General features: G+C 45.6%; 1 protein-coding gene across 1 annotated transcript in view; it reads right to left on the reverse strand.

Annotated features, from left to right (window-relative positions):
• Positions 1 to 3,951: 3,951 nt before the first annotated feature.
• VWF (von Willebrand factor) overlaps positions 3,952 to 27,247 on the reverse strand; it is a 138,067-nt gene continuing 114,771 nt past the window's right edge. Inside the window, 11 exon segments of the mRNA NM_001002932.1 lie at positions 3,952 to 4,287; positions 4,733 to 4,830; positions 8,922 to 8,961; positions 9,472 to 9,600; positions 10,269 to 10,367; positions 16,522 to 16,638; positions 17,223 to 17,263; positions 17,982 to 18,162; positions 19,080 to 19,190; positions 24,611 to 24,760; positions 26,995 to 27,200. Of these exon segments, the coding sequence (NP_001002932.1) occupies positions 4,099 to 4,287; positions 4,733 to 4,830; positions 8,922 to 8,961; positions 9,472 to 9,600; positions 10,269 to 10,367; positions 16,522 to 16,638; positions 17,223 to 17,263; positions 17,982 to 18,162; positions 19,080 to 19,190; positions 24,611 to 24,760; positions 26,995 to 27,200 (1,361 nt within the window). The 3' untranslated portion in view covers positions 3,952 to 4,098.

The following is a 27,247-nucleotide window of genomic DNA, read 5'->3' on the forward strand; positions in this document are numbered from 1 at the left end:
GCGTCCAGGGCGCGCGGAGGTCGGCGAGGCCGAGGCCCAGCCGGGGCGGCCCCCCTGCTCCCGGGGACGCGCCTGCCCAGCCGGGCCGGTGCGCACCTTCAGCCGGATTAGCTCCCGCCCCGTCTGGCCGAGCGGGTCCAGTGCCCGCCCGCCCCCGCCGCGCCCGCGCTCGCGCTCCGCCGTCCCCACCTCGCCCGAGGCCCCCGGGGGCGGGGGGCGGGGGCGAGGAAGGACCCGAGGGCCGCAAGAGGCAGGAGGAGGCCAGGTCTTCAGGGACCGTCCCTCTGCGGCGCCGGGGACCGACGGGCTGCAGGAGGCAACAAGAGCAGCGCCGTCTCCGGCTCCGTCTCCGGTCTCCGCCGCCTGGGTCAGGTGATGTAGTACGGGCTTAGGGCAGCTGGGGCTACACAGGGAAAGGCCCAGAGTCAGGCCCCCCGGGGAGCCAGTGGGCTCCCACAGACCCCAACGACACCAAAAGGCCCACAGTCAGGCTCCTACCCATCCCAAGAAGACAGTTAAGATAGTAAAAACAGAGAAAAGAAAGCTGGCTCCTAGCTCCAAAATGTAAGGGAGTATCTCCCTTTAACGGCTACTAAGTAATCACAGACCACAAAGAAATAGGTCATTAAGGTGTTATCAATAGTCGGTGCTCAAACCACGACTGCACAAGAATCTCAAGGCCGCAGGCTCCCTGCCTAGGTTCTCAATAAAAGACGGCCACTAAAAGCCCTCGGTGGCAGCCCTGTCGGGACCCTTCTCACTTCTGAGAGCTTTCTCTGAATGTCTGCTTAATAGAGCTTTATCACTTTGCTCGCTCTCCGTTGTCCGCAAGATTCATTCTCTGACTCCATGAGACAAGGAAGCTTGGTTCGTCCATGAGATGAACCAAGCTTTCCCATATGACAAGGTGACCCGGTTCAGGTGCCTTGTGGTGATGAGTGGACAAATGGAAGGCTGTCTGAGGGGGCTGTTGCTGGATGATGGAATCTGCAACTGCAACATGCCCTGAAGCTCAACACGTTCATTCATGCCAGAGACCCAAAAAGTGAAAGGGCATTATGTTAAGGTCAAGAATGCTATTTATCCTTCACTGGGAAGAATGATGTCTCCTCCACCGATGAGGTAGGCTGGTGGTGATATCTTGCCACTTGCTTGAGGACAAAGAAGAATAGACAACACAGAATGAGTCAGGGGCAGCACAGAAGGAAAACCAAAGGGATTATGTCCTTGTCCAGAGCTTTCTTCTGGCCACTGGGAGTAATCAGGGCTTGCGTCTATACAGGACTTCCTCTTCCTGGGGTACCCTTCTCAGAGCTTTCCCCGTGGTAATTCTTTGATTCTGACACAACCCCATGAGGAGTTACTGCTAGTGTGCCCATCTGACGGAGGAGACTACAGTGTAGAAAGTCAAGCAACTCGCCTCTAGGAGATATGCAGGAATCCCCAAGCAGCCAGCCCGCTCAGAGTCCACGCTCCAACACTTTGCTACTAGACTTCTTTCTCTTCCAAGCAATGCCCTTCACCCCCATTCACTCCCAGGGACCCTTCTCTGTGTCTTTTCAATGCCAAGAGCACTGGAAAGCTGCCATGGTTCCTTAATCCATTCCATTTCATCTTCTGCACTTTCTTAGTCCGTGAGCTCTCTCCATGAGATTCCCCCTAAAACACTCACCTTGGGAGCCTCTGTCTCACCTGGTCTGGGGGCAAGCAGGAAGGGAGTCCCTGAGACCAGAGGCAGGCTCTGCCCCATTATCCCTGCAAAGTAAGAGGAAGTGGCTGAGACACTCCTCCATTTCCACCTCTTTTTGCAGCCTCCTTACCCTACTCCCTGCCATTTTTAAAAAATCAAAACGTACAGGTTTTCTGATTTGGCTTGATTCTGGACAGTGAATTGTCCTATCAGTAAATATGAGGAGAAATTCAGGCAATGGAGGCAGAGGCAGTTGGAAAATTGACACCTTCTGCTGGAGAGGGAGGCTACCTCTCTGAGTTTCTCTGTGGCTGAGTTTCTACTGTGCCTCCAGTAACCGCTCATCCCCAGGTAGAGTGTTAGGCGATCAGTAAGAAGAGAGAGAGGTAATTCCATGGGGATCTGGTTTCCTACGGAGACCTCGGAGACTACTCGAAGTTGGAGGCAGGGTGATGGACAGGTGACAACCTTTGCATTATTGAGCAGTTATATTAAACTTCTATCCATTCTTCCTTTGCTCTACTTAAATAACCTCCCCCACCAAAACTGCTCAACACAATCCATGCCATTGGTAATGTATCTCCCCTCCAGGTGATTCCCCACAGAATTGGAAGTGGGTGAATCCTAGATATGCAGTAGCGGTTGGTTCATGTGCCAGCAAGGACCAAAACTGTAAAGCAACAAGGATGGGGTGGCTCTGGTGGAGTGGCCCGGCCCGGGAGGGCTCACCCAGGTGTCAAAGCACCTGGCTTCTGAACCTGCCCTGCCACCCAGCAGCTGTGTGACCTTTGACAAGTCTGAGTTCTCTGAGCTGCTTTTATTCTCTGTGAAGGGGGGGAGGGGCAGTAGATTGGATGGTATCCAAATCCCTTCCACCTCCACCATCCAGCACTTTCAGTGGCTAGAGTCTCTCCTGTGTTAAAAGGACGTGGAATGAAAAATCAATTCTCCCATCAAATTCCTGTCACAAACACAGGGCATTCCCTTTATCCTCATGGGTATTCCCTCGCCAGATAGGGTCTCCACCATTTTACCAGCATATACATGTAAACTCTTCACATAAATTTTGAGGAAGGACCATCTCTCCTTGGGACTGACATTACCGGTTAGTGATTTGGGGACTGGGTGAAGTTTGGTGTTATTTCTACCCTTCACCAAAGATGTCTGGAGTGGGCGGGGCCCCGGGCATGCAGCATGCAACTCTAAAGAAACTCAGCTCTTTGACCCTACAGGATAAAGTCAATCCCTAGTGCTGTGCCACTGACAATAGAGGCACTTATTCCCCCACTTTGAGTCTCGATTTCCTCTCATTTTCATTCTTGCCACTCCTTATGTTATTAAAGAACAATTTAGGGATGCCTGGGTGGCTCAGCAGTTGAGTGTCTGCCTTTGACTCAGGGAGTGATCCCGAGTCCCAGGATTGAGTCCCATGTCGGGCTCCCTGCATGGAGCCTGCTTCTCCCTCTGCCTGTGTCTCTGCCTCTCTCTCTCTCTCTCTCTCTCTCTCTGTCTCATGAGTAAATAAAATCCTAAAAAAAAAAAAAAGAAAGAAAGAAAAATTTACAGTTACCCCCAGACTTCCAGCCATATTTTACCCTCTCAACCCCCTGAGTGAGACTAATTCCTATTCCCCAGATGAGGAAACTAAGTCTAAGAACCACTAATGGTCTTATTTGGGGCCACACAATAGGACAAGGGCCATGTGGAGAACCCAGGCCCACAAATGTAGGGCTCATCCCCCATGGCCAAACCTGCTGGATGGGATGCTGGTCCTGCACCTGCCAGCACCTCATTTCCAGTTCCCTCAGTCCTCGGTACCTTACTTTCCCGTAGGGGCCACCAAGAGTACAGAGGAACTTAGGGAGCCCACGGCTGAGAGAAACCCTTGCACACCTGCTCAAGGTCACCACAAGGTCAGTCATGCTGGCAATAACCATGTCTGTCTTGGCAAGAGCCTGGCTCCAGGACCCACCCCTCTGCTCTGTTCAGAAGCCCCTCAATCCAGAGCTTGGAGAACCTTGTGTTCCTGAGCAAATCCCTTTCACTTTAGGAACTTGGGCTGACTTCAGAGGAGGCCTGCCCCACACAATGTGCTCCTCACCCCACGGAGGCAGACACCACTATTTCCCAGAGGTTGGCCATGTCTGGGGCTGGAGTTCTTTCAGAAAGAGCCTGTGCCTACTCCCTCAGAATCAGGTTTGGAACTCAGGCCCAAACTACCACTGTCACCTCGGCCTAGAAGACACAGAGAACCATCAGCCTTTTGCAAGGTGAAAGATTGACCTTTATTGTGGGATCAGGAAGCACAAGAGCAGAGCAGGAGGAGGACTGAGGAGGACTGAGCAGCACTCTGGCCAGTCCAGTGAGGTCGGGTAAGGCAGGCGACAGTAGCATCCAGGGCAGTGGCCTCACTTGCTGCACTTCCTGGGGGAACACCTGCATTGCATGGCATTGAGGATCTCATGGTAGATGAGGGAGCCATTGGTGCAGCGCAGGGGCACCTGCATGGGCTCCGTCTGGGTGGGCGAGCAGCAGGAGCACTGGTCCTGCACATCCTCCATGTGGATGGAGTACACGGCTTTGCTGGCACATTTACCCTGTGACAGAGCATAGAGAGGTGGGGCATTGCCATGCTGAAGAATCCTGCTTGACAATTTGTAAAGCTAGATCTTAGGAAAGTCTGACTTATCCACTATCCTTATGGTCCTATTACACCCAAATCCTGCTAGCTGCAATTTCTATGCATGTTTGATCAGGAAACATAGTTCCCATCTTCCATTAAACGCTCTCCATTCTCTTTAAATGACTTGAATCTTTCTATGTTTTTTTCTTCTGCAGTCAAAAGGTCCCAGCACCTCACCCTCCCATAGGGTATTTTTTATATTAAAATTTTTTTTATTTGCTTAAAAAAATATGCTTCAAGTTCCTATCACTTCTCTCTGTGAATTTTCCAGGTGCTTCTAACATGTAACTAGAGGTGTGTCCAAGCAAGGAGACTCACCCGTCCCCACCCAGACCTCACTGAAGCCGGGGCCCCCTTACCTCACAGTAATGAATGTCCACTTCCTCTTCAGACTTACAGTCTCCCACTTTGACACGCTGCAGCTTGGCAATGATATCCTTGCATTCTGGCTCCTCACCTACAGGACAGGTGAGAGATGGGAACTGGGGCCTGGGTGAGATGCTATAGAATCCTCTCTGGCCCATTTCCCTCATTTTACTGGAAAAAAGGTCAGTTTCGCAGTAACCAAATCACCAAAGCCAGCTTCGAGGAGGGGAGTTATCTTGGTTCACCTCAGATCCAGAGATACAGTTATAGCTGGATTTAACTCACTTAATGATACAGTTTTAATTGCAGGAGGAGCCTAGATCCGCTGTGCTTTGGTGATGGAGATCGATGAGACTTGCTTTTATGTAATTGTAGATTCTAAAGACCATAATGACTGGAGCAATCTCCTTAGACTTATAACTATATCCGGAAGCTAATGGACAATGAGGTAGCCAATAAATATAATTAATATCTATCTATCTTTGCCTTTGGAAAAGAGGAAAGGCAAATGTCATGGCCACACAAAGGGCTAAAAGGATTCCTAAAAGCCCTTATGGGGTTCTTCCTTTGGGAATAGTGGCCTCCAGACTCTGGCATGGCAGGGATTAGTGGCATTCAGATCTGAACCTCGACTTGGGCCACTGATAATTCTAAGATTTAATGCCAGCTCACCATTCACCATCTGAACACTGGAAGTTTTCCATTTTTGAATGGCTCCCAGACTAAATCAACTCTAACTGCATATTAGCCTGCCTCCCAACTTTCAAATAACTTCATTTTACAGTGAAAGCCTGCCAACCACAAGAATGAATAAGGAAAACATATTTAGGCCAACATACTATATTCTTCTGCTGTAGGTTTAAATCCCTGAGCCTGGCTTCCTCTCCTTAGGAAGGGTCTCCACCTCCCAAAAGTACTGACCAACAAAGGCCCCTGGTTGCTTCCCTGCCAGTTTTGCAGATAACAGTCTCTTGACCAAATTCTGTGTGCAAAGTGCGCCCAGAGAGCATTCATCTCCTCTGACAGTTTCCTGACGTCACATTCTTAAACTTATGCAGACAGGAATCACAGAAAGAGTAGCCTTGGGAGCACGTCTCCTTAATCTGCCACCTGGTTACAGCAATTGCAAGGATTCTCAGATTGAGCCATCAGGAAAAGAATGAATGTCTGAGCACCAAAGGTATTCACGCTTTCACTCTTCCTTTCTTTATCCAATACCAAACATGGGCCCATGAACCCAAAATAAAGCAAGAACCAAAACACTAGACTCAAAACAAAACAAAAAAAAAAGTATTAGCCCAGGCAAGTAATTCTAGATCTAGAGAACACAGCACAAACACTAGAAATCTGCAAGTTACTTGCACTCATGAACTCAAGAATGTGGGGTCAGACTGTTGTCAAATGGGCAGCCTTGTAGAGCTCTGGCCCCAAAAACACTGCTGTGAGCTCCCAGGGCCAACCAGCATAACATAATTGCAAGGCCACGAGGGGCCAAGACTGAAGAAGGGGAAGTTAATCAATGTAGATCAGTCTTCTGAACCCTTGAGAAGACTGTGTGTTCTCTGCATCTACAGCCCTCATGGCCCACGGGGGGAGCTGAAGTTAGCCAGCTGGTGGCTTCTCTTTCTCTGGAAGGTGGCTGTCTGACCATCAAAGAATACATGTATTCTTTGTGTATTGAGTGCCTGCTCTGTCAAGATTATCGATCAAGTGTGCCTTTTTTTCAAGGAGCTCTGGTTGGAAAAAGAAGATATTCTTTCACAGGACCATGAGCCACCCTCGCCTCTAGAAGGGGAGAAACAAGAGTTTGGAAAAAGCGAAGAGACTGCTTCACGGGGATTTGAATGGCAATTTGAGTAGAGGGCAGTCTAAGAACATTCAGGAAGGATGGCAGTCCCCTGCAGAGCTAAACTTAGTGACTGGTCAATGGTTAAGAACTATCTTTCCAGATCTATACTCTAAAAACTACAGAACACTTCTGAAAGAAATTGAGGAAGACAAAGAGATGGAAAAATATTCCATGCTCATGGATTGGAAGAATTAATATTGTAAAAATGTCTGTGCTACCCAGGGCAATTTACACGTTCAATGCAATCCCTATCAAAATACCATGGACTTTCTTCAGAGAGTTGGAACAAATAAGATTTGTATGGAATCAGAAAAGACCCCGAATAGCCCGGGGAATATTGAAAAAGAAAACCAGAGCCGGGGGCATCACAATGCCGGATTTCAAGTTGTACTACAAAGCTGTGATCATCAAGACAGTGTGGTACTGGCACAAGAACAGACACATAGATCAATGGAACAGAATAAAGAATCCAGAAATCGGCCCTCAACTCTATGGTCAACTAGTATTCGACAAAGCAGGGAAGACTATCCACTAGAAAAAGGACAGTCTCTTCAATAAATGGTGCTGGGAAAATTGGACAGCCACATGCAGAAGAATGAAACTGGACAATTCTCTTACACCAGACACAAAGATAAACTCAAAACGGTTGAAAGATCTAAACGTGAGACAAGAATCCATCATAATCCTAGAGGAGAACACAGGCAACACCCTTTTTGAACTTGGCCACAGCAACTTCTTGCAAGATACATCCATGAAGGCAAGGGAAACAAAAGCAAAAATGAACTATTGGGACTTAATCAGGATAAAAAGCTTCTGCACAGCACAGGAAGCAGTCAACAAAACTAAAAGACAACCTACAGAATGGGAGAAGATATTTGGAAATGACATATCAGATAAAGGGCTAGTATCCAAGATCTATAAAGAACTTATTATTGGGATCCCTGGGTAGCTCCATGGTTTAGCTCCTGCCTTCAGCCCAGGGCCTGATCCTGGAGTCCCGGGATCAAGTCCCACATCGGGCTCCCTGCATGGAGCCTGCTTCTCCCTCTGCCTGTGTCTGCCTCTCTCTGTGTGTCTCTCATGAATAAATAAATAAAATCTTTTTTTAAAAAAAAAGAACTTATTAATCTCAACAGCAAAGAAACAATCCAATCATGAAATGAGCAAAAGACATGAACAGAAAGTTCCCCAAAGAAGATATACACATGGCCAACAAGCACATGAGAAAATGTTCCGCATCACTTGCTATCAGGGAAATACAAATCAAAACCACCATGAGATACCACCTCACACCAGTGAGAATGGGGAAAATTAACAAGACAGGAAACAACAAATGTTGGAGTGTATGTGGAGAAGGGGGAACCCTCTTGCACTGTTGGTGGGAATGTGAATTGGTGCAGCCACTCTGGAAAAGTGTGTGGAGGTTCCTCAAAGAGTTAAAAATAGAGCTACCTTATGACCCAGCAATTGCACTGCTGTAGATTTACCCCAAAGATACAGATGCAGTGAAACACCAGGACACTGCACCCCAGTGTTTATAGCAGCAGTGTCCCCAGTAGCCAAACTGTGGAAGGAGCCTCAGTGTCCATAACAGATGAATGGATAAAGAAGATGTGGTCTATATATACGATGGAATATGACTCAGCCATCAGAAAAGACGAATACCCACCATTTGCTTCGACGTGGATGGAACCGGAGGGTATTACGCTGAGTGAAGTAAGTCAATCAGAAAAGGACAAACATATGGTTTCACTCATACGGGGGAATATAAAAAATAGTGAAAAGGATTAAAGGGGAAAGGAGAGAAAATGAGTGGGAAATATCAGAGAGGGTGACAAAACATGAGAGACTCCTAACTCTGGGAAATGAACAAGGGGTAGTGGAAGGGGAGGTGGACAGGAGGATGGGGTGACTGGGTGACAGACACTGAGCAGGGCACTTGATGGGATGAGTACTGGGTGTTATACTGTATCTTGGCAAATCGAACTCCAATAAAAAAATATACAGGGATCCCTGGATGGCTCAGCAGTTTAGTGCCTGCCTTCGACCCAGGGTGCAATCCTGGAGACCTGGAATCGAGTCCCACGTCAGGCTCCTTTCATGGAGCCTGCTTCTCCCTCTGCCTGTGTCTCTGCCTCTCTCTCTCTCTCTCTGTGTGTGTGTGTGTGTGTGTGTGTGTGTGTGTCTCATGAATACATAAATAAAATCTTTTTTAAAGATAACAAAATAAAAGAAAGATAGAACTATCTTTCCAGAACAAGCTTCCTCCAAAGGATAGTTCCTGGACTTGATCTGATGGATTTCAAAGGACAAGCTATTGGTAATATACTTACATGTGTCACAGCAGGTGCCTGGAATTTTCATGATTTTCCCCTAAGAAAACAGCAAAGTCCCAGATTAGTCACAGAAAAATATACAGCAGACAGCTTTTGGGTCACTCCAGGCTATTTCCTGGCTCTGGACTCACAGCGCCGAGCTTTGGTCCCCAGACATAAACTGTGGATTGCCATCACAAATGTGAACAGGCTGACCACCCTACCTGACCAAGCTGGAACAATTCTGATTATTCTGGATTCTCTCTCAGTTGTGTCACCAGGAGACTAGAAATCATTTGATCTCTCACCTTCCCATTCGAGGATCACAGATTCAGTCTCCCCCAAGGAAAGGTTTATCCATTGAAAACATCACATAGCACAGGGTTTTTGTCTCTCCAACAAGCTTTGATTTTGAAACCTCATTGATTTTTAAACTAGGTCAGGGGGCTCCCTTTGACACTGGAACATCATGTCAGAGAAGACTGCCTGCTGTTTCAGAGGACTCTGTTCTTAAAGTCAAAGATGAAGCTGTGAAGAGGAAAGTAGGGCCTGAGCTCCAACTACTCACTCCCTCAGCCAGACACTTGTGTTCATCGAAAGGTGGGCAACCCGTGACTCTCTTCTCCCAGATGTACTCTCCTCTTTCATTGACCTTGCAGAAGTGACTGTCACAGCCATCCTGGATAGTCTCATCACGCTGAAAACAAAGAGGGGGAATGGGTAGAGCAAATCTGAAGGCATTTTTTGGGTTGCAAAGACACTTCAAGCCACGACCCTGACTCCTTGAAGTTATTGAAACAATCTGGAGGACTACGAAACACAAATGAGACTGTATCTATAGTCTCCACAACCAGAGCACACAATGGAAGTGGAGTCTCCGTTTTACAACTTATTTTCTGTGAATAGGGCTGCATAAATGCAGAGAATCCCCCAAACTCTTCTGACCACCTAGAATCTTAAAAAATTAAGACATACTGAGGGTAAACTAGCACATCAATAACTGAACCAGAGATGAACCAGGGAGCCACCACCCAGCTAACAACTAATTTTCATTCTCATAGATCAGACTCAGTTTCACCCCGATTGCCCTTACAGTCTTATAGACAGTTGAGGCTGGAAAAAATCCTAAAAATCAATCAACTCCAAATCATGGACCTTATACCCACTCCACTCTTGTCAAGAAGAGTGAAAAAAAATAATAAATCAAAGAGAAAATTCTGTATCTTCTATAGGCTATCCATCTCTTGTCTGTAAAATCAGAAATAGGAGAGAATCTAATATTGACCCAAACTCGGTTCCTCTTTCTTGAAGAAGAGATGCCAATATAGGAAATCAGGTGGTGACATGAGTTCAATTTGCTCCCACCTTCAGTGTCATGATCTGTCCTCCTCTTAGCTGAATGGTGCAAGCTATAGGCAGACATCTCCCACAGCATTCACCTTGGTTCTTCTCTTCCTTATAACCCTGTATCCAGGAGAAAAATCAGCCTTGGTTAACCCCCCTGCCCAGAACACCCCAATCATACGTAGGCTTACTTTCCCAGCTTCTCATCTTTCCATCCAGCAGTTTTACCCAAAATTCACAAAGTTAACATTCAACTCTTGGCTAACCTTTGTCAGTTCTCAGTTCCCTAGATGGCATTCCTTCCCTCCACACATGTACATCTTGCTTATGTTCTAGTAATCAGAACTATTAAATTAGACCTCTCCCTTGAGCTCCAGACTTACAAATTCAATTGTTTGCTTGACAATTATCTTATCTATCCAAGACTTATACACAAAATGCAACTTGATTTTTGTCCCAAATTTCATCCTTCTCCTGTCCTGCCTTATCTTAGTAAATGGCTTCATTACCCAGTTGCTCAAAACCAGAAATCTGGGAGTCATCCTTGACTTCTTTCTTTTTCTCTTTCCCCCACCCCCATCATCAAATCATGCCAAAAATGTCTCTTTAACTCATCTTCTGCTTGTCATGACCAATGTCCTCTGTCATCATCATATCTATCATCATATACCACTAGACTCTGGTAATAGTCTTAATTTGTCTTCCTCCCTCCATTCTTGCCCTTGTACTGCTGGTCTCCACACATCTTCTAGAGTGACTTTCATATGAGTCTAGTCATGTCACTCCCTTGCTTAAAAACCATCCATGGAATTCTGGTTCCAGTAATGGCAGAGTAGCTTATATTGGACTGACCCTCTGTAGACAGAGATGATAAATTCTTGACAAAATATTTTAAACAATTGTGGAAAGGCACTGGATGACAAAAATAACATGAGTTTATCTCTAATGTAGAAGTAAACTATTTGACAACAGTAGCACAAATTATTGGGGGAGAGTATATCCTACATGAAATGTATATTATCAAACCAAGGTAGATTATGATAAATCAAGGATGTATATTGCAATCTCTAGAGTAACTTCTATTATCTCTGGCAAAATATTTTCTATCTTCATCTGTGATTTCTTCTTTGATTCACGGATTATTTTAATATATTTTATTTAAGTTCCAAATCAGATGGAGGGAATGTTTCTAAATACCTTCTTGTTACTAATTTCAATCAAATTTCATTGTGGGGGGCAGCCCGGGTGGCTCAGCAGTTTAGTGCCGCCTTCAGCCCAGGACGTGATCCTGGAGACCCAGGATGGAGTCCCACGTCGGGCTCCCTGCATGGAGCCTGCTTCTCCCTCTGCCTGTGTCTCTGCCTCTCTCTCTCTCTTCTCTGTGTATTCTCATGAATAAATAAAAATAAAATCTTTAAAAAAATTTCATTGTGGTCTATAGAATATACTCTAAATGATTTCAAAATTTTTACATTTATTGATCTTTTTATGGCCCAGAATTTGGTCCAGATAAGTGAAAATTCCATATGTATTTGAGAAGAATGTGTGCTCTGCACTTTAGGAGCATAGTAGTTTATTAATTTAAATTAGGTCAAGTTGGTGTATACAGTTTTCCAAATCTTTTCTATCTATACTGATTTTTTTCTATTTGTCCTATCAATTACTGAGAAAAATCACATTAAAATTATGAAATAAGGTTATAGATAAGCCTATTTCTCCCTCTAGTTCTGTCAATTTGTGTTTCATATATTGGAAACTCTGGTACCAGATGCAAACATATTTAGGATTCTTGTGTCTTCATGATGAATCTACTCTTTTATAATTGTGAAATAACCTTCTTTATTTTTGGTAACATTCCTCATCTTACAGTCTATTTTGTTTGGTATTAATATATTCATCTTAGCATTCCTATTCTTAGCATTGACTGGTGTATCTTTTTCCACCCTTTTATTTTTAATCTCTCCATCTCTTTAAATTGAAAATGTATCTTGGGGGACTTGGCTGGCACAGTGGGTGGAGCATGTGATTCTTGATCTGAGGGTCATGAGTTCAAGCCCCATGCTGGGGGTAGAGCTTACTTTAAAAAATAACAATAATAAATAAATAAAATTAAAAGCACACTTCTTGTAAACAGCATACTAATTGGATCTTGTTTTTTTATCTAAGCCTGACAATCTCCATTTTTTATTGGGATTTTGTTTTGCTCATTTACATTTAATGTAATTATCGATATGGTTGGGTTTAAATCTACCATTTTGCTATTCATTTCACTTGTCTTCTCTGTTATTCATCCTTTTGTTGATTAATTTCTATATTATTTTGGGTTGTTTGTTTAAAATTTCATTTTCTCTCCCCTATTGGCCTTTTAGCTGCATTTTTTCATATTACTATTTTAGTGGTTACATAGGCTTATCCATTTGTCAAACTTCATCAAACTATATACTTAACATCCGTCCATTTTATTACAGGTAATCTATCCCCATTTTAAGAAATAATAATTTTACAAAAATTTTAAAAATAAAGTCACCAACTTGTTAACTCGTCATACTATAAAGGGGCAGCTGGGAGGGGGGACCAGCTCTCTATGGCATCCCACTGCATTTAGGATAAAATCCAATCTTCTTAGCATGTTCTACAATGCCCTGTATGTATGATTCTTTCCTAATTTTATGACCTTATCTTCTACCACCATACCCTGGCTTTTGACAATCTACCCGTGTGCACCTTCTAGGACCATGAACATGCCAACCTCCTCAACTGAGAGTCTTTGTGTATGTTATCCCTCCATCTGGAATGCTCTTCCCCATGCTTCATATAGCTAGTTCTTTCTCATTCTTCAGTAATCATTTCAAATACCATTCCTCAAAGAGGTCTTGCAAGATACCACACACACACACACACACACAAACATTCTTCATAACACTTAACACAATCTGAAATTTTCATTTGTTCTCCCTGAGAAGCATGTAAATTCAAACTAAATCTATGCTGTTGTCATTGTAGCCCCACACCTGGCTCTAAGTAGGCCTCCTACACTCACTGAGATGAGTTGAGCTGGGAACTCCTTGACTATGGCTTTAAGTGACAGCCCTTCATTTACATCTACACTGGAAAAAGCAACAGCTTCCAGACAATAAGATTTCACTGTCTTGCAAAAATGTCCCCAAAGAGACAACCGAGGGTGACCAACTTTTATCTTGCAAAGTAAGAGTATTTTCAACAATGTTAATAAAATAAAAACCAAAAAGCTACCATCAGCTGCTTCATCACTGCAGCTAAATTAAAGCTCTTTTAATGCAAGCCAGCACTTTGGGAAAAAAAAAAAAAAGAACATAATCTCACAACATTTTTAAAAAATAAGTTGAATTATATGAGAAACCAACTACAATGTCATTGTTTTTCTCATTTTGCCACATTTAGTAATAACCACTTAGATACTCATTCATTCGGGTCCTGAGGTTTTCCTAACATGAATCTCTAGTCAGTCAGTTTGAAGCCTTCAGACAGAAAATGTGGGCTTCTCCGCCTTGCTCCTATGTTCATTGCACATGGGCTGAACACTCCTAACTCCTAATTGGCAGACAAGGTTAGGAGTCAGCTTGCTCAGAATGAATTTAAACAACTGGCTGCTCATAAACCAAGCTTCTGAACTCAATATATCGTCAGGCAGTAGGCTGTGTAGAAAGCACATGAGTGCAGAATCAGCACAGAATCAGGGATCCTGGGTCCCCACCACAGGTTCAATCTGGGAAGGACACTGCTGGAGTTTGAGGCCATCAGGTTGTTTTCACTGATGAGCTTTAAACTGTGTTTTCAAAAATGTACGATTCATGAAAGGTGTGGGGCTGAAGTAAAGGGGACAAAAAGAAAAGGATGGAATAACAGTATGAGTGAGTGTGGGTGGTTACAGTCAGGAGGAGGAAATTAAACAGGGCTTAAATCAGGCAGGATTTTTGTGGGAATGGAGATCTGGGTGTTTTTCTTTTCAGGGAAGTGTCAGAAGAAGAGACCTGGAAACACCCTTTGCTCAGCAGGCCCAAGGGGAGGGAAGTGGACAAAATCTTTACAAGGAGAAGCAAGTGGGCAGGGGACAAAGGGAGGAACAGGCTGCTAAGTGAAGCAGTGGAGACAAAACCCACATGCCAGAGAGGCAGAGCGCACAATTAAGCCATGAAAAAGGAAAGGCAGAGGGTGTTGTGGAGGGAGAAAGAACAGAAGAAAAAGAAGAGAGGGTGGAAGGTAATAGAGAGGGGCGATGATTTTGGAGTTGGGAACAAGGGAGGGGAGCAGAGGGGGAGCATGGCAGGACCCACTTGCTGGAGTAAACAAAGAAAACAGACCCTCTGCACATCCACTGCCCTACAAGGCCAGAATGCAGCTGCACCAGGTAAGAGGGCTTGTCTGAGCCACTGGTGGCCTAGTAAGATGCTGCTTAATGGGCTTTCCTCAGAACATCCAATCAGGAGCAGCCACTTCCTCTGCCTGCCAGTCAAGTTCCCTGCCTCACCTGTGTAGGTCTGAGCAGCCCAGTCAGTCTTGCTCATGTCCCATCCCACCCCTAACACTGCCCTGCCTGTGTCTCATAGCCCTTTTAGGTATAAGCACGGTCTCCCCTGGGAGGAAATGGGGACTCACCTGTCTAGTGACACTAACACTTTAGTCTGATGAGGCAGTTCAAGCAGACCTACCTAAGCTCAATTCACCACAGCTCCTCACCTGCAGGAGACCCCTCTGACCATCACAGCAGAGGAGCGTGGCAAGACCAGTTAAGGGTGCTGATCTAGAATGGAGACAACTGAGGCAGTTTTCAGCAAAAGTTGGGAGATACATGGAAGGAGGACGAATCTAGCAGTTCTCAAGAGGTAGGAAGTGGAGACACTGCCATGGGGGATATCATAATTTTTGGAGGAAAGGAGGGAGAATACCAAAAAGGGCCATGGATTTAAAAATACTGAAACCTAGATGTAGACTGGATTGATTCTAAGGCTGGATTTCTATGGTTGCAAGAGGAGCTTACGGTGCTACCTTCTGGGCACTAGAGGGCACTGTTAGAGAGGTAGCAGCCTGCCCTCCAGAAAGCGTTCCTTCCAGAGGCTGCTGGTGGGGACTTTTTCCTGCACTGATTGTAGTTCAGTGGGCATCCAAGGTGAAAAAGATGCCACAAACTCCACACAGCATTATTTCATTCTGTATTCAAGCCTAGATGTATTCTAGGGGAGCTGTTACATGCACATACACCATCCAAAACCCTAAAGCACCAACTGGGATTTAAAAAAATAAAAAAGCATGTATTGGCTTCGTTCTAATTGAGGCAGGAATGTTCTCTTGGAATCATTCTGTAAGAAATCGCTGTGTCTCCCATAGACCCATTCACTCCATATATATTTTATTAAGCCCCTACTTTGAGAGTGACTCTGCCAAGTGCTAGAAAGAACACACATGTAGAACACTCCATACGAAGGACCTGCTCAAGTGTTCTTCATCACAATCCTCCTGAAGTCCCCTCCTGCTCTGATTGACTTTGCTCCTACTCATATGAAGGACTCTTCCCAGACTCCGCCCCAGAGCCGACCTGCTCTCTGGCAAAGTTGAGGGGGAAAGCCTTCCATTTGCACCATCTAAAAGAGCTATTACTGTATTCTGTGCCTCTAGCTCCCGAGAAGCTCATCTGACCAATTGTGTTTTCAAGAAAAGCAGGAGCCCCCAACAAAGATGGGGATTTGAGGAAGAAGCATTGGTCCAGCTCTGTGGGGTGGGGCTGAGTCAGAATTTAAAACAGTGAAATGCAGTTTTAATCTATCCAACTAGAAATGACGATTCCACTTCTCAGAATCCACCCTCAGGAGGCTTTCAGAGTGAACATAGTCATTGTGGCCTGGCAGAAACAGGGTGAAAGATTTTAAGCCACCTCCATGCCCAATAATGAAAGTATAGGTTGAGGTACATCTGTCCCAAGGAATATTGCATAGAATTTTACACATAATAAGTGTCTGATAAATATTTGTTAACTAATTAATTTTTAAAGTTATCACAGAATGTAGTGATGCTTCTTAAAATGTAGTATAAAAAAATAAAGATCAATAAAAATGGTACTATAAGCCTTGTGTTTATTCTTTGAATTTACAAAGTAAGACTCTTCATGATAGTTGTTAAATATTGTCCACAATCAGAAAATAACAAAAGCTTTATTGATAGATCCTAGTGAGGTCCCAGTGCTTGGATCCCCCAAGTATCCTGGTACCTAGGGATCCTAGGTCCCTGACAACCCTCTTACCAGGGGGCATGCCTCACAGGTGGTCTTCCTGCACTCCAGCTTGAATCCAGAGATGACTCCCACCTGGACGGTGCAGCGGCAGGTTGTACACACATCAATCATCAGACTTTTCCCCGGCTGAAACCAGAGGCACCAGGGTCAGGCCTCCCAGAACCCTGACCCCCTGACCCTCCCACTCACCTCAGCAGTATACCTGAGGAGAAAGGAGGCCTGGCTGCCCACAGCCAAGATGAGCTACCACCCTGAAGCTCCTCCTGTGTCCAGTGGCCCACTCCCTTCCTGCCCTCCCACCTCAAGTATGGCAATAGTAAGTCAGAGCTTTTATGCCAGCAAGGGAGCCTGAGCAGGGGGAGAAGAGGATGGATTGAAGGGTGTGTCACACCATCAGAGTGCTCTTCTGCACACAGAAGAGATGCCGATGAGCCCGAGTAGGAGGCAGAAGGTGAGTCCCTAGAGAGTCAGCAAGACAGCAGGAGCCTGGGCACCAGGATGCCAGGGAAGCCAGGAGCCAATGGAAAGTGGAAAACATAATAATAAAAAAAAAAATAAGTAAATAAATAAATAATAAAAAAATAAAAAGGAAAATGGAGGGTAGGGCTCCCTGTTTCCTTTCCTTTCCACTTCAGAATGACTGAGCTGCCTGCCCTTCCCACAATGCCCCGAGGCCTCCCCCACAACTCGCCCAGTAGAAGAAGGCTTACCCCAATGATGGTACCATTGAGCAAGCAGGCCTCCAGGGGCTCTAGGGGAGAGACAAAAGTGCAGGGCTGATCCCTCAGGGTCTCCTCCTCCCCACCTGGGCCCCTCTCCTACATCTGCAGTCCCTCACCCCGCCCCACCCCCAGGAGCCGTGGGTCCTACTGCCAGGGCTACAGTGGCCATGCTTCCCCAGGCCTGCCAAGCAAGGGCAGACTGCCTGTGTCCTGCCACCCAGCCCACACTGAGACCTTTCTCCCCTGGTCCTCAAGGCAACAGCCTTGTTTCATGGTCCACACTTCAGGAGTGATGGGGAGGGCACTTGGGCTTCTGAAAGAGTGAACTCTGCTCTGGAAACTTCAAGTCCCAGAATCAAATCACACTAAGAACTCACAGCAGGTGGTAGAGAGAGTCGCTATTTTGTTGGTTGATTTGTTGGCAGGGTTGAGGTGGAAAGTTGGGAGTACCCCTTCCCAGTAGAGGCAATACAGTGAATGATCAAGAAGTCTGGAGTTGGTGAGTCTGCTACTCACTAACTCGCAGGAGCAAATGGAAGTAAAATGGTAGACAGTCACTGAGCACAGTGATGACCTTCAGGAGCCTGTGATTTTCTCTCATCTTATTTGCTTTCCCACAAAACCATTAGGAGCAGAAAGGAGAATTTGGATCCTGCCCATTTCCCTAGTTGCTTAAAAGGCAAAGAATTCAGGAGCCCTTGGTGGACAGATAGGCTTAGATGTAGGGCCCCTGGACACACGCCTTACCGCAGTGACAGGTGGGACAACACTCTGAGGTCTTACAGCTCAGCTGGAAGCCCGTGGGGCAGGTGGGGACATTCAGCTGGGGGCAGGAGACATTCCTCTGTTGCACAAAGACCTCTTCCTTCACTCGGACACACTCATTGATGAGGCAGGGGTTGTCAGGGGAGGCCCAGTGAGAGCCAACCTGTGGTTAGAGCACTGGAGTTGAGTAAGGCTGGGGCCGAGGGCCCAATGGGAGTGTGCTGTTCTCTCAGGGAGCCAATCTGGGCTCTGGGGATGAGCCCCAGCTTAACATCTAAGTACCACACATAGGGTAAGACCCACAGAGGGAATGAATGGGGCACATCCCAAGTCCTTCAGTGAGTCTGGGTCAAAGTCACCCTGACCACGATCCTAGCTCAGAGCCATGAGTTCTACAGACACTGTCTTCACAACTTTAGGGAAGCCTGGGGACACTCCCCTCCATCCTGGGCACTGGCTGTGAACTGAGTTCAGAGGCTCTAGGGCACTCTGACCAAGAAGCAGCAGCATGGGCTAACATAGAAGAGGTGTGGAAGGGAAACTCCACCCATTTCCCAGCCAGGGGCTACTTCCCACCTACTCTTCAAGGGGCTAGGGATGATGCCATCTGACCCCTACAGCCCAGCAATCTGTCCCTGGGGCTTCTGGGCCTGTGGATGAGTGGCCCAACACAGGGCACAACTGTACTTAGAGCCCATGGAGCTTTGGAACAGTGGTAGGCCTACAATGCCTGCAGGATGGTGAGGCCACCACCCCACACCAACTACTCAGGGAAACCAGACCTCAGATTCGAAGGTAAACAGGAGGACACAAATCCCCCAGGAGTTCAGAGAACTCTTAGAGCAGGAACTGGACCTCTCCCCACATCTACCAAATGGGAAGTCTGAGACAATCTCAACTGTTCCTAAGGGGCAAAGTAATCCCAGGGGACATCTGGATAGTACCACAGCCAGATGCACTCCCTGTGGGGAAACCAAAAGGTGAGGAAAACGGTCAAAGCCAACACTGGACCACAGAATGGACAGCCACCCTGGTAAGGTCACTACCTTTCTTCCCACCCTGCCTGGGTCCCAGACGTACATTCTTCCAGTGAGACTGGGCGTCGCCCCGTGGTGAACCGATGACCACCTCACAGGCAGATGGCAGACACCTTCCACAGCACTCGCCTTCATGAAGGACATAAGTGAAGCCCTGAAAAATAAAAGGGACAAAGAGGAAGGACAGCCCAGCAACAAAGGCACAGGTGTTCTTATCTGCTCCATATGTGTCCTGAGCCTTGGGGCTTTGCAGACTGTTTGGAGTCAACACTTTCATCCCTGTCATCCACCAGTTTCAGGATCATGCTAAGAAGTGGTCAGGAGGCACCAACCCCTAAGTCTTATGCTAGCTGAAGAGACATAACCCTACTCTCTGAGAGCTTCCACTCTCAGACCAAGATCTAGCCCATGGGAGTATTAAAGACAGCCCAGAACTCACTCAGAAGCAGCTAGCTGGCATGATGTTTATCATGACAAATCTAGGGCTCCTCGCTGACTGGGGAAGAACAATCAGGATGCCTAGGATCTAGTCTCTGCTCTAATAGGGATAAACACCTATACAAGTTGAGCTTCTTGACCTCTCACCAATGTGCAGAGCTGGGTTTGCCCTGACTATTGCTTGATATTACCTAGTGGTTTATGGGGCATAGTAAGATAAGAAAGTACACAGATGGATATTTCCCAGAAATCCTGCCAGGGAGACCAGCATCCTATAAATAGGCCAGCCCCTCTTGCCTCTTGGAGGTTCCTCCCATCTGGCCAAAGCATTAGGCACTTGGACTGAAATCCTCCACAGAAACTCCGAAGCAATATACAAAGAACAGCCAAAACACTGCTGTGTGCATTCGTCCCAGGAGCCACAGAAAGAGAATCCAGAATCATGCTTCATCTTGGAGCTCTATCCTTGAGAGAGAAGGAATGACAGCAGCTGTTCAGGATGGGCGTGGATGCCAAGCCTGCTCTGTTCCACAGGAACACTCAAGAGCAGGGCCGAGTCAGGAGATGCACACAACGCTGGTGCCTCTCTCTGGGGAGAATGCAAGCACTCCAGAGACTTGGCTCAACTTTGCACCATCTACATGGGACCTACTTATATCCCCACCTGCGTCACAGCAGTGCCCACTGAGCCATCCCCAGTCTTTTATCAGCTGAGATTCTAGTCGTTTATTGTGCATCTATGATGTACTGGGGTACTTTGGAGGAGCCAACAAATTAGAAAAATACAATCTAGACACCCTCCACTACAAGCAGAATATACAAAGTGCCATAAAAGAAGCAACGTTTCAAGGGATCACAGAAGTGAGTCATTAATCCCTTTAAGGACCTAGTCAGTCTTGTGTGTCTCTCTCAGAGTGCTGGGTCATCTGGATTCGCATAATCTTCCTGTTTGCTGCTGCCTCCCTCCCCCATCACAGGCAAACATGTCCGTATGTTGCCTGACTCCCAGACCAGAGGCCTTGTTCCCAAAACCCCACCAACTTTGCATGCTCAAGTACTCTTAGCCATGCCTCCACTCCAAATTTCCTGGCTGCCATCTTTCTAAGATTACTTCCACACTTCCAATATCCCCATCTTCTTGCTGTGCAACCAAGGTTCATCCTGTATGTCATCTCTCCTTCTTTTCCCATACTCCTCCAAATCCTCTAGCTTATACCTGTTCAAAGTCTACATCTCACACCTTCTCCTTACTCTTCTCCAACCTGTTTCCTCTGGTTCTGCAATTTAAAACAGAACTAAGTAGGGGCAACTGGGTGGAACAGTCAGTTGAGCATCCACCTCTTGGTTTTGGTTTTGGTTTTGGCTCAGGTTGTGATCTCAGGATTGTGGGATAAAGCCCCATGTCAGGCTCCATGCTCAGTGAGGAGTCTGCTTGGGATTCTCTCTCCCTCTCCCTCTGCCTCCCCTGCTCATTCTCTCTCTCTCTCTCTTAAATAAATAAATAAATAAATAAATAAATAAATAAATAAATATTTGCAAAAAAGAATGGAACTAAGTACATCTAATATACACCTAATCTGAAGACAGATGCCCCTGAGAATAAATTCCTGATGTGCCTAGTAACATAATCCTTGAAGCAATTGTCATAGCTGAAATGGAGGTAGGAGGCATAGGACTCTGGTCCCTTGTCTCTCGGCTGGATCAGACTGGTCCTTGCAATGCTGGTGTTGCCAGTATACTAGCCTATCAGAATGGGCACGGGGCCAGTAGTCAGGACACTCCCTGTCTACTGACTTCAAGTGAGCTGTCATCCACCAGCTTGATCTCAAGCTTCATTGCCTGTGCTAGTCCTCTGCATCCTTTCTGGCAAGTGGGAAGACCAGCCCTACTTCCTCTTCCTTCTGGAAGAGAATCATGAAGATAAATGAAATGAAATGCATTTTATTCAGTCCCTCAGAACACAGTTCCTAAAATTCCATGAAGTAGTCTGATTCTGGAGTCTAAGAGTAGGGAATCTGGTGGTCATAAGCCTTCAAAGAAAAACTCCTCCAAGATTTATACAAAGGAGTGGGAATTTCTCATTGTCAACATGAAAGCAAGGCCATATGCACAAAAGCCCACCTATAAAACTCCATGGGAAGCCAGCATTGCCCCTCTCTAGCTTTACATTTTTCTGACATGAAAAGCTGAGAACCACGGAGTTGGTTGGGGAAAGTCTATTTCTGCAGACTGTGGCTTCAGAAAAGAAGAATCATAGGGCTGTGGTAATGTTATTCTTTTGGGGTAATGCTGTCCTATGTTTGCTTGATGTCACAACCTAGACAGTAAATGAATTCAGACATTGGGTAAGTGAGCCCAAATGTCTCTGGAGTCGGACCAGAGCTGATACTACCCTCTCTGAAGAATGAAGTCTGGAGCCATCTCTTCACTTCTCTTCAGCTTCACTGAAGCTCCCACCTCAACTCAACACATCATGGTACAGCCTCCCACATCCCTTCAGCTTTTATTAAAGCACTAGGCCCCCTTCTTCCCAGAAGGTGTAAATATTCAGTCTCTAAGATCAGCATGTCTCTAAAATAATTCCCTGGAGCAATCATGTAGTCAAGAGATCTAGACATGGTGCCACCTCCATCCATTCCCCTGACCTCCATACCCATAGTTTTTGTGAAATTGTCTCCAGCACCACCTCTAGACAGGTAGGTTTATAGCACAAGACCTGTACCCTCCCTAATAGTTGACTGGGACAGATGAGGACTGGACAGAGGACCCAATCCAGAGGCTGAGCTGAGCCCATCAATTTTCTTCCTGAGAAGTTACTCTATGGAATACAAAGATTGAGGAAGTCAGATTATACAGGGATGAACCCTGATCTGCAAAGCCATATTGAGTGGAAGCCAGATTCAATAAGGCCGTGTGCAAATGAAATTTACGAAAAAACAAGACTTCCTCCCACCAGCAGTTGGCCTGTAGAGGAGCTGGAACAGATGGGCAGAGAGAAGCAGAGACAGGGGCTCATGGGATAAATGAAAAGAAATGTTCTATGATTGTGGTGCCCATTCACATCTCCTGCATTTCATTTCTGAGACATTCTCTTTTTCATAAATCCCCTTTTGATTTTAGTTAGCTTGAGTGGAGTCTGTTCTTTGCAATCAAAACTTCCTACTGATACACAAAATATATTGGGTGCTGGGGCACCTGGTTGGTTCAGTTGGTTAAGTGTCCAACTTTTAATTTTGACTCAGGTCATGATCTCAAGGTTGTGAGATCGAGTCATGTGTCAGGCTCCGCACTCAACATGGTATCTGCTTGAGATTCTTTCCTTTTCCATCTGCCCCTCCACCCATTTGCTCTCATGCTCTCTCTCTCTCTCTCTCTCTCTCTCTCAAATAAATAAATAAATAAATAAAATCTTGGGGCGCCTGGGTGGCTCAGCTAGTTAAGCATCTGCCTTCGGCTCAGGTCATGATCCCAGGGTCCTGGGATCAAGCTCCATATTAGGTTCCCAGCTCAGTGGGGAGCCTGCCTCTCCCTCTCCTCCCTATTCGTGCTCTCTCTCACTATCTCTGTCTGTCTCTCTCTCAAATAAATAAATAAAATCTTTAAAAATAAATAAATAGATAAATAAAATATTTAAAAATATAGAGAGAGGGGGCTAGTTTTACAAAAATGACCTCTAAGCAGCACTCCCTTGCTTGATAGCAAGTTATTTCCATCACCTTCCATGGCCTGTGGGAGGAGATGCAGACCAACGGGTTTCCAAAACTTAGTGTTCCCAGTGGACATACCTGGATACCACTGCATCATCCTCTCCCAAGGGTGCCTCACAATTCCACTCCTCCTCAGTCACAGCAAGGCAGGTAGAGAGCAGATGAATTAAGCAGAGGCTCCCACTTCAAGATTCATAATTGGGCCTCCACTTCCATCAACAAACCACCCACTTCCAAACCAGCATCAAGAGCATTAGCTCCACTACTGTTATGAAGACAAGCACAAGATATATGTACTTGTCTGTCCTGGCTACTCCTCTTTTATCTTTTATCATCCTGATAACACTGAAGGAATAATAATAATAATAATAATAATAATAATAATAATAATAGTACTAAACCAGAATCTGACCCAAATTCTCCCTGTACATCATCACGCCCTTTTTTCTAGGATCCAATTATTTTATTTTATTTTATTTTATTTTATTTTATTTTATTTTAGAGAGAAACAGCATGAGCCAGGAGGAGGAGCAGAAGCAGAGGGAGAAGCAGATACCCCGCTGAGCCGGGAGCTGGACTCCAACTCTAGCTCAATCCCAGGACTCTGGGATTGTGAACTTAGCCGAAGGCAGACACTTAACCGACAGAGGCACCCAAGCACCCCAAGGGTCTGATCAGTCTTAAATGTGCAAGAATAGGGACGCTTGGGTGGCTCAGCGGTTGAGCATCTGCCTTTGGCTCAGGGTATGATCCTGGAGTTCCAGGATTGAGTCCCACATCGGTCTCCCTGCATGGAGCCTGCTTCTCCCTCTGCCTGTGTCTCTGCCTCTCTCTGTGTGTGTCTCTCATGAATAAATAAATAAAATCTTTTTTAAAAAATGTGCAAGAATAGAATGCCCCAGAACACACAGGGGCCTTAGGGGCAGGTACCACAAGAATTAGAGTTGAATTGAGCTATAGCAGTGATCATGTTTCCTGTCCCGCAAATTATTAATGTGGTCTGAAAAATCACCAATTTGTGTAGATACATTATAGGACATTGAAACTGGGGGAACCTCAGAAAAGTAAAAACATGTGTCTGTTCTAGGGGCAGGTTGAGGTGATATCTGAGGAGGAAGATATGGGGAAAAATCAGGTCCTCCTTTCTAGGTGTTATATCCAATTTCTGCTCAAACCAACTCCACAGCCCTCTGGACTCAAGACCATACAACAGACATGGCCATTGGCCAAGGACAGACTCACAGAAAGATAGAACAGCAATCCTCCCCTAATGCTGCCTTTCACCCAACCTCAGTCCTCTCCTTCCCCTCATCTCTGGCCCTGAACCAGAAATTACTCAAGGGGTCTCTTGCCCCTTCCCAGAACCCCCACTCCCCCACTCTCTCCCTTGCCTGCTCCAGGCAGCGCCCAGCCCCTCTGCTCCCCTTACCGACAGGCAGTTGTCCTCACAGGGCTTCTGGGAGCACTGGGCCACACGCAGGCCCATCACAGAGTCCTCCAAGTCCGTGCAGGTGCACACGTCACAGGCCTCCTCCCAGAACTGGCCCACAGGGTAGATGGTGCCTCGGTGGACACACACCTACAAACACAAGATTTCCATGAGCAAACTTATTCCAGTCATTGAAACAATAAGTAAGTGCCTACTATGTGTGGAACTTGCTTTAGGTGCTGAGAATACAGCAGTACATAAAACTAACATGGTCTCTGCCCACCTGGAGGGATGCTTATGAAGGAGATTTTGCCCTCTTCCCTTCCTTGCCCACCAGCCTTAGAGAGCCATTGCTGGTGTGTGCTGGTGAGTCCTTCTTGGACCACAGGCTCAGGAATAACTCACTTGGTGGCCTTAATCCAGGCTCATCGCTGTCTTAATTGCATTTAACTCCCTCCCATATCACACAGAAAACTGTTCCCTAGTCTTTAGACCCAGTAAAGTTCCTGGACTTAGCACCCATCCACACATAATGGGCTGAAGGTGAGTGGGGTCTATGAATAGGAGCCCCCCAGAAGCCTGCAGATGACAGGGAGCATAACAAGGAAAGACTCTGGGGCACAGAGAATGGGATATGTTTAAGAGACAAGGGGTCCTACTTGGAAGAACTGTAGGCTATAGAAGGGATATGGGAAATGGAGCTACAAAGGTTGATTGGGATCAGAATATGTAAAGCCTGGTATGCACATGGTATACAATACTCAGACTTTATTCTGTAGGAATGAGGCAGTAAGGAAGCTGTTTGATCAGGACACTTAATGACAGTTTTGACATTAATCCTGAATCTGCCCTCTGAAGCTGTGAACAGGTCTCCACTCTCATTCACATCATAGGAGTATAAGTATTTATAAGCCATTATCCTTTATCTGTTGGGTCTTCCAGCTGCTATATAATGACCTTACTAAATGAGACCCCTTGTTCTTCTATTAAGAAGACTGCTAGAAAAAAAAAAAAAGAAGAAGAAGAAGAAGCCTGCTAGAAAATGTTACCAACCAGAATCTTACTTCTAGGAATCTATCTCAAAAGACAAATTTCCCAAACTACAAAATGACAGATGTATGAGGCTATTTGTTACAGCATTATTAGTAACTATATTACTATGCCACGATATGTTTCATGTACAAAAATAGTAAATTAAAAAGGAAGTAAAAGCAATCCCTAAAAATGTAAAACAAACCAAAATATCTGATTAACTAGATCAAAGCAGTGGCAAAATAACACAAGAAAAATAGTTATTTCAAATAACTTTAAAACTCAGGATTTTGGCCATATATCCCTAATGGGTTATATTTCTACACTAAAGAACTGCAAATAAATCTTAAACCTCTCTCAGTTGCCTTAAATTGTTGGCAATAATATTGGCATTGTTATTTTTGAGACTACTCTAGGCATGTTGTAATATAAAACAAATAACTAATTGTGTCAATTATGTTAAGAAACCAGTATTTACAACTTAGAAAAATAGTAGAAGTATAAGTCAAAGAAGTTAAGTAAAACCTTATAATTGAATTTGAATCCAAAATATTACTATGAGTGCATGAGCTTTGTTCTCTCTAAAAATATATTTCCAAGCTCTATTCACCAAAAAGGTCTGGAGGCAATGATAGCCTGCAAGCAGCAAGCATCCAGGGAAAGATAACCATGGCTCCTCCCTGTCATTCATTCCAGGGCTCACCATCAATCATGCCCAGGTCTTCCTGCTGCAATTCTGGCTCACGATAGGTCATCTTGGTGGATCTCTCCCCCAGAAGACTGCTATTTGCACATACCAGCTGTACTATCCCTTGACACTTTATTGTATTCTATTTATAGGCAATTGTCTTCCATATACTATCAAGATCATAAGTAGTCTGCATCTTACATTTCTCCCATAACACCTAACAAAGTCCCAGCTCTGCTAGAATATAGTTGTTACTCAGTAAACATTGGATGGATGGATGGATGGATGGATGGATGGATGAAAGGATGGATAGATGGATGGTTACATCGATGAGTTGATAGCAATAAACAAATGAATAAACTATTAACCAGTCGCTAAATAATTCATGCAATCTCATTAGTTCCTCAACTAACCTACAAAATAAGCTCTTTAATGGTAGGGCCCAGGTCTCATAGCTTGCTTGTAACCCTAGCACCTAGCCATGCCAAGAACATAGTATGTTCTCTCTAAATACCTCCCAAGCTAATTAGGCTGTGGTGAATGCTGACTGCTCAGCCACCATTAAAGTATTCGGGTTGGGCAGGAGGGGAAGGTTAGGTAGGCAAATATTTCATGAGAAGCAAATGTTTGGCCATCTTCCCAACCAGAACTAAGCAGCCCCTACCTTGTCAGGGAAGCAGGTTGTTGTGGTGCAGCCACAGTCGTTGGTGACAGCCGAGGCCAGGTACCCCAGCGGGCAGCTCACCGTGGAGTTGACACAGTTGCATGCACACTCATACTCATCACAGCACTGAGTCTTCCGAAGGGCCGGCGTCCGGTGCGGGGGACAAGAGGGCGGGGACTCCCGTCTGCATTCATCCTTCCTGCAGGCTGAGGGGCAGCACCAGGTGATGCCTCAGTCCAGCCACACTGGGCAG

Source organism: Canis lupus, chromosome 27 (assembly GCF_011100685.1).
Source record: "Canis lupus familiaris isolate Mischka breed German Shepherd chromosome 27, alternate assembly UU_Cfam_GSD_1.0, whole genome shotgun sequence".
Classification (NCBI taxonomy): domain Eukaryota; kingdom Metazoa; phylum Chordata; class Mammalia; order Carnivora; family Canidae; genus Canis; species Canis lupus.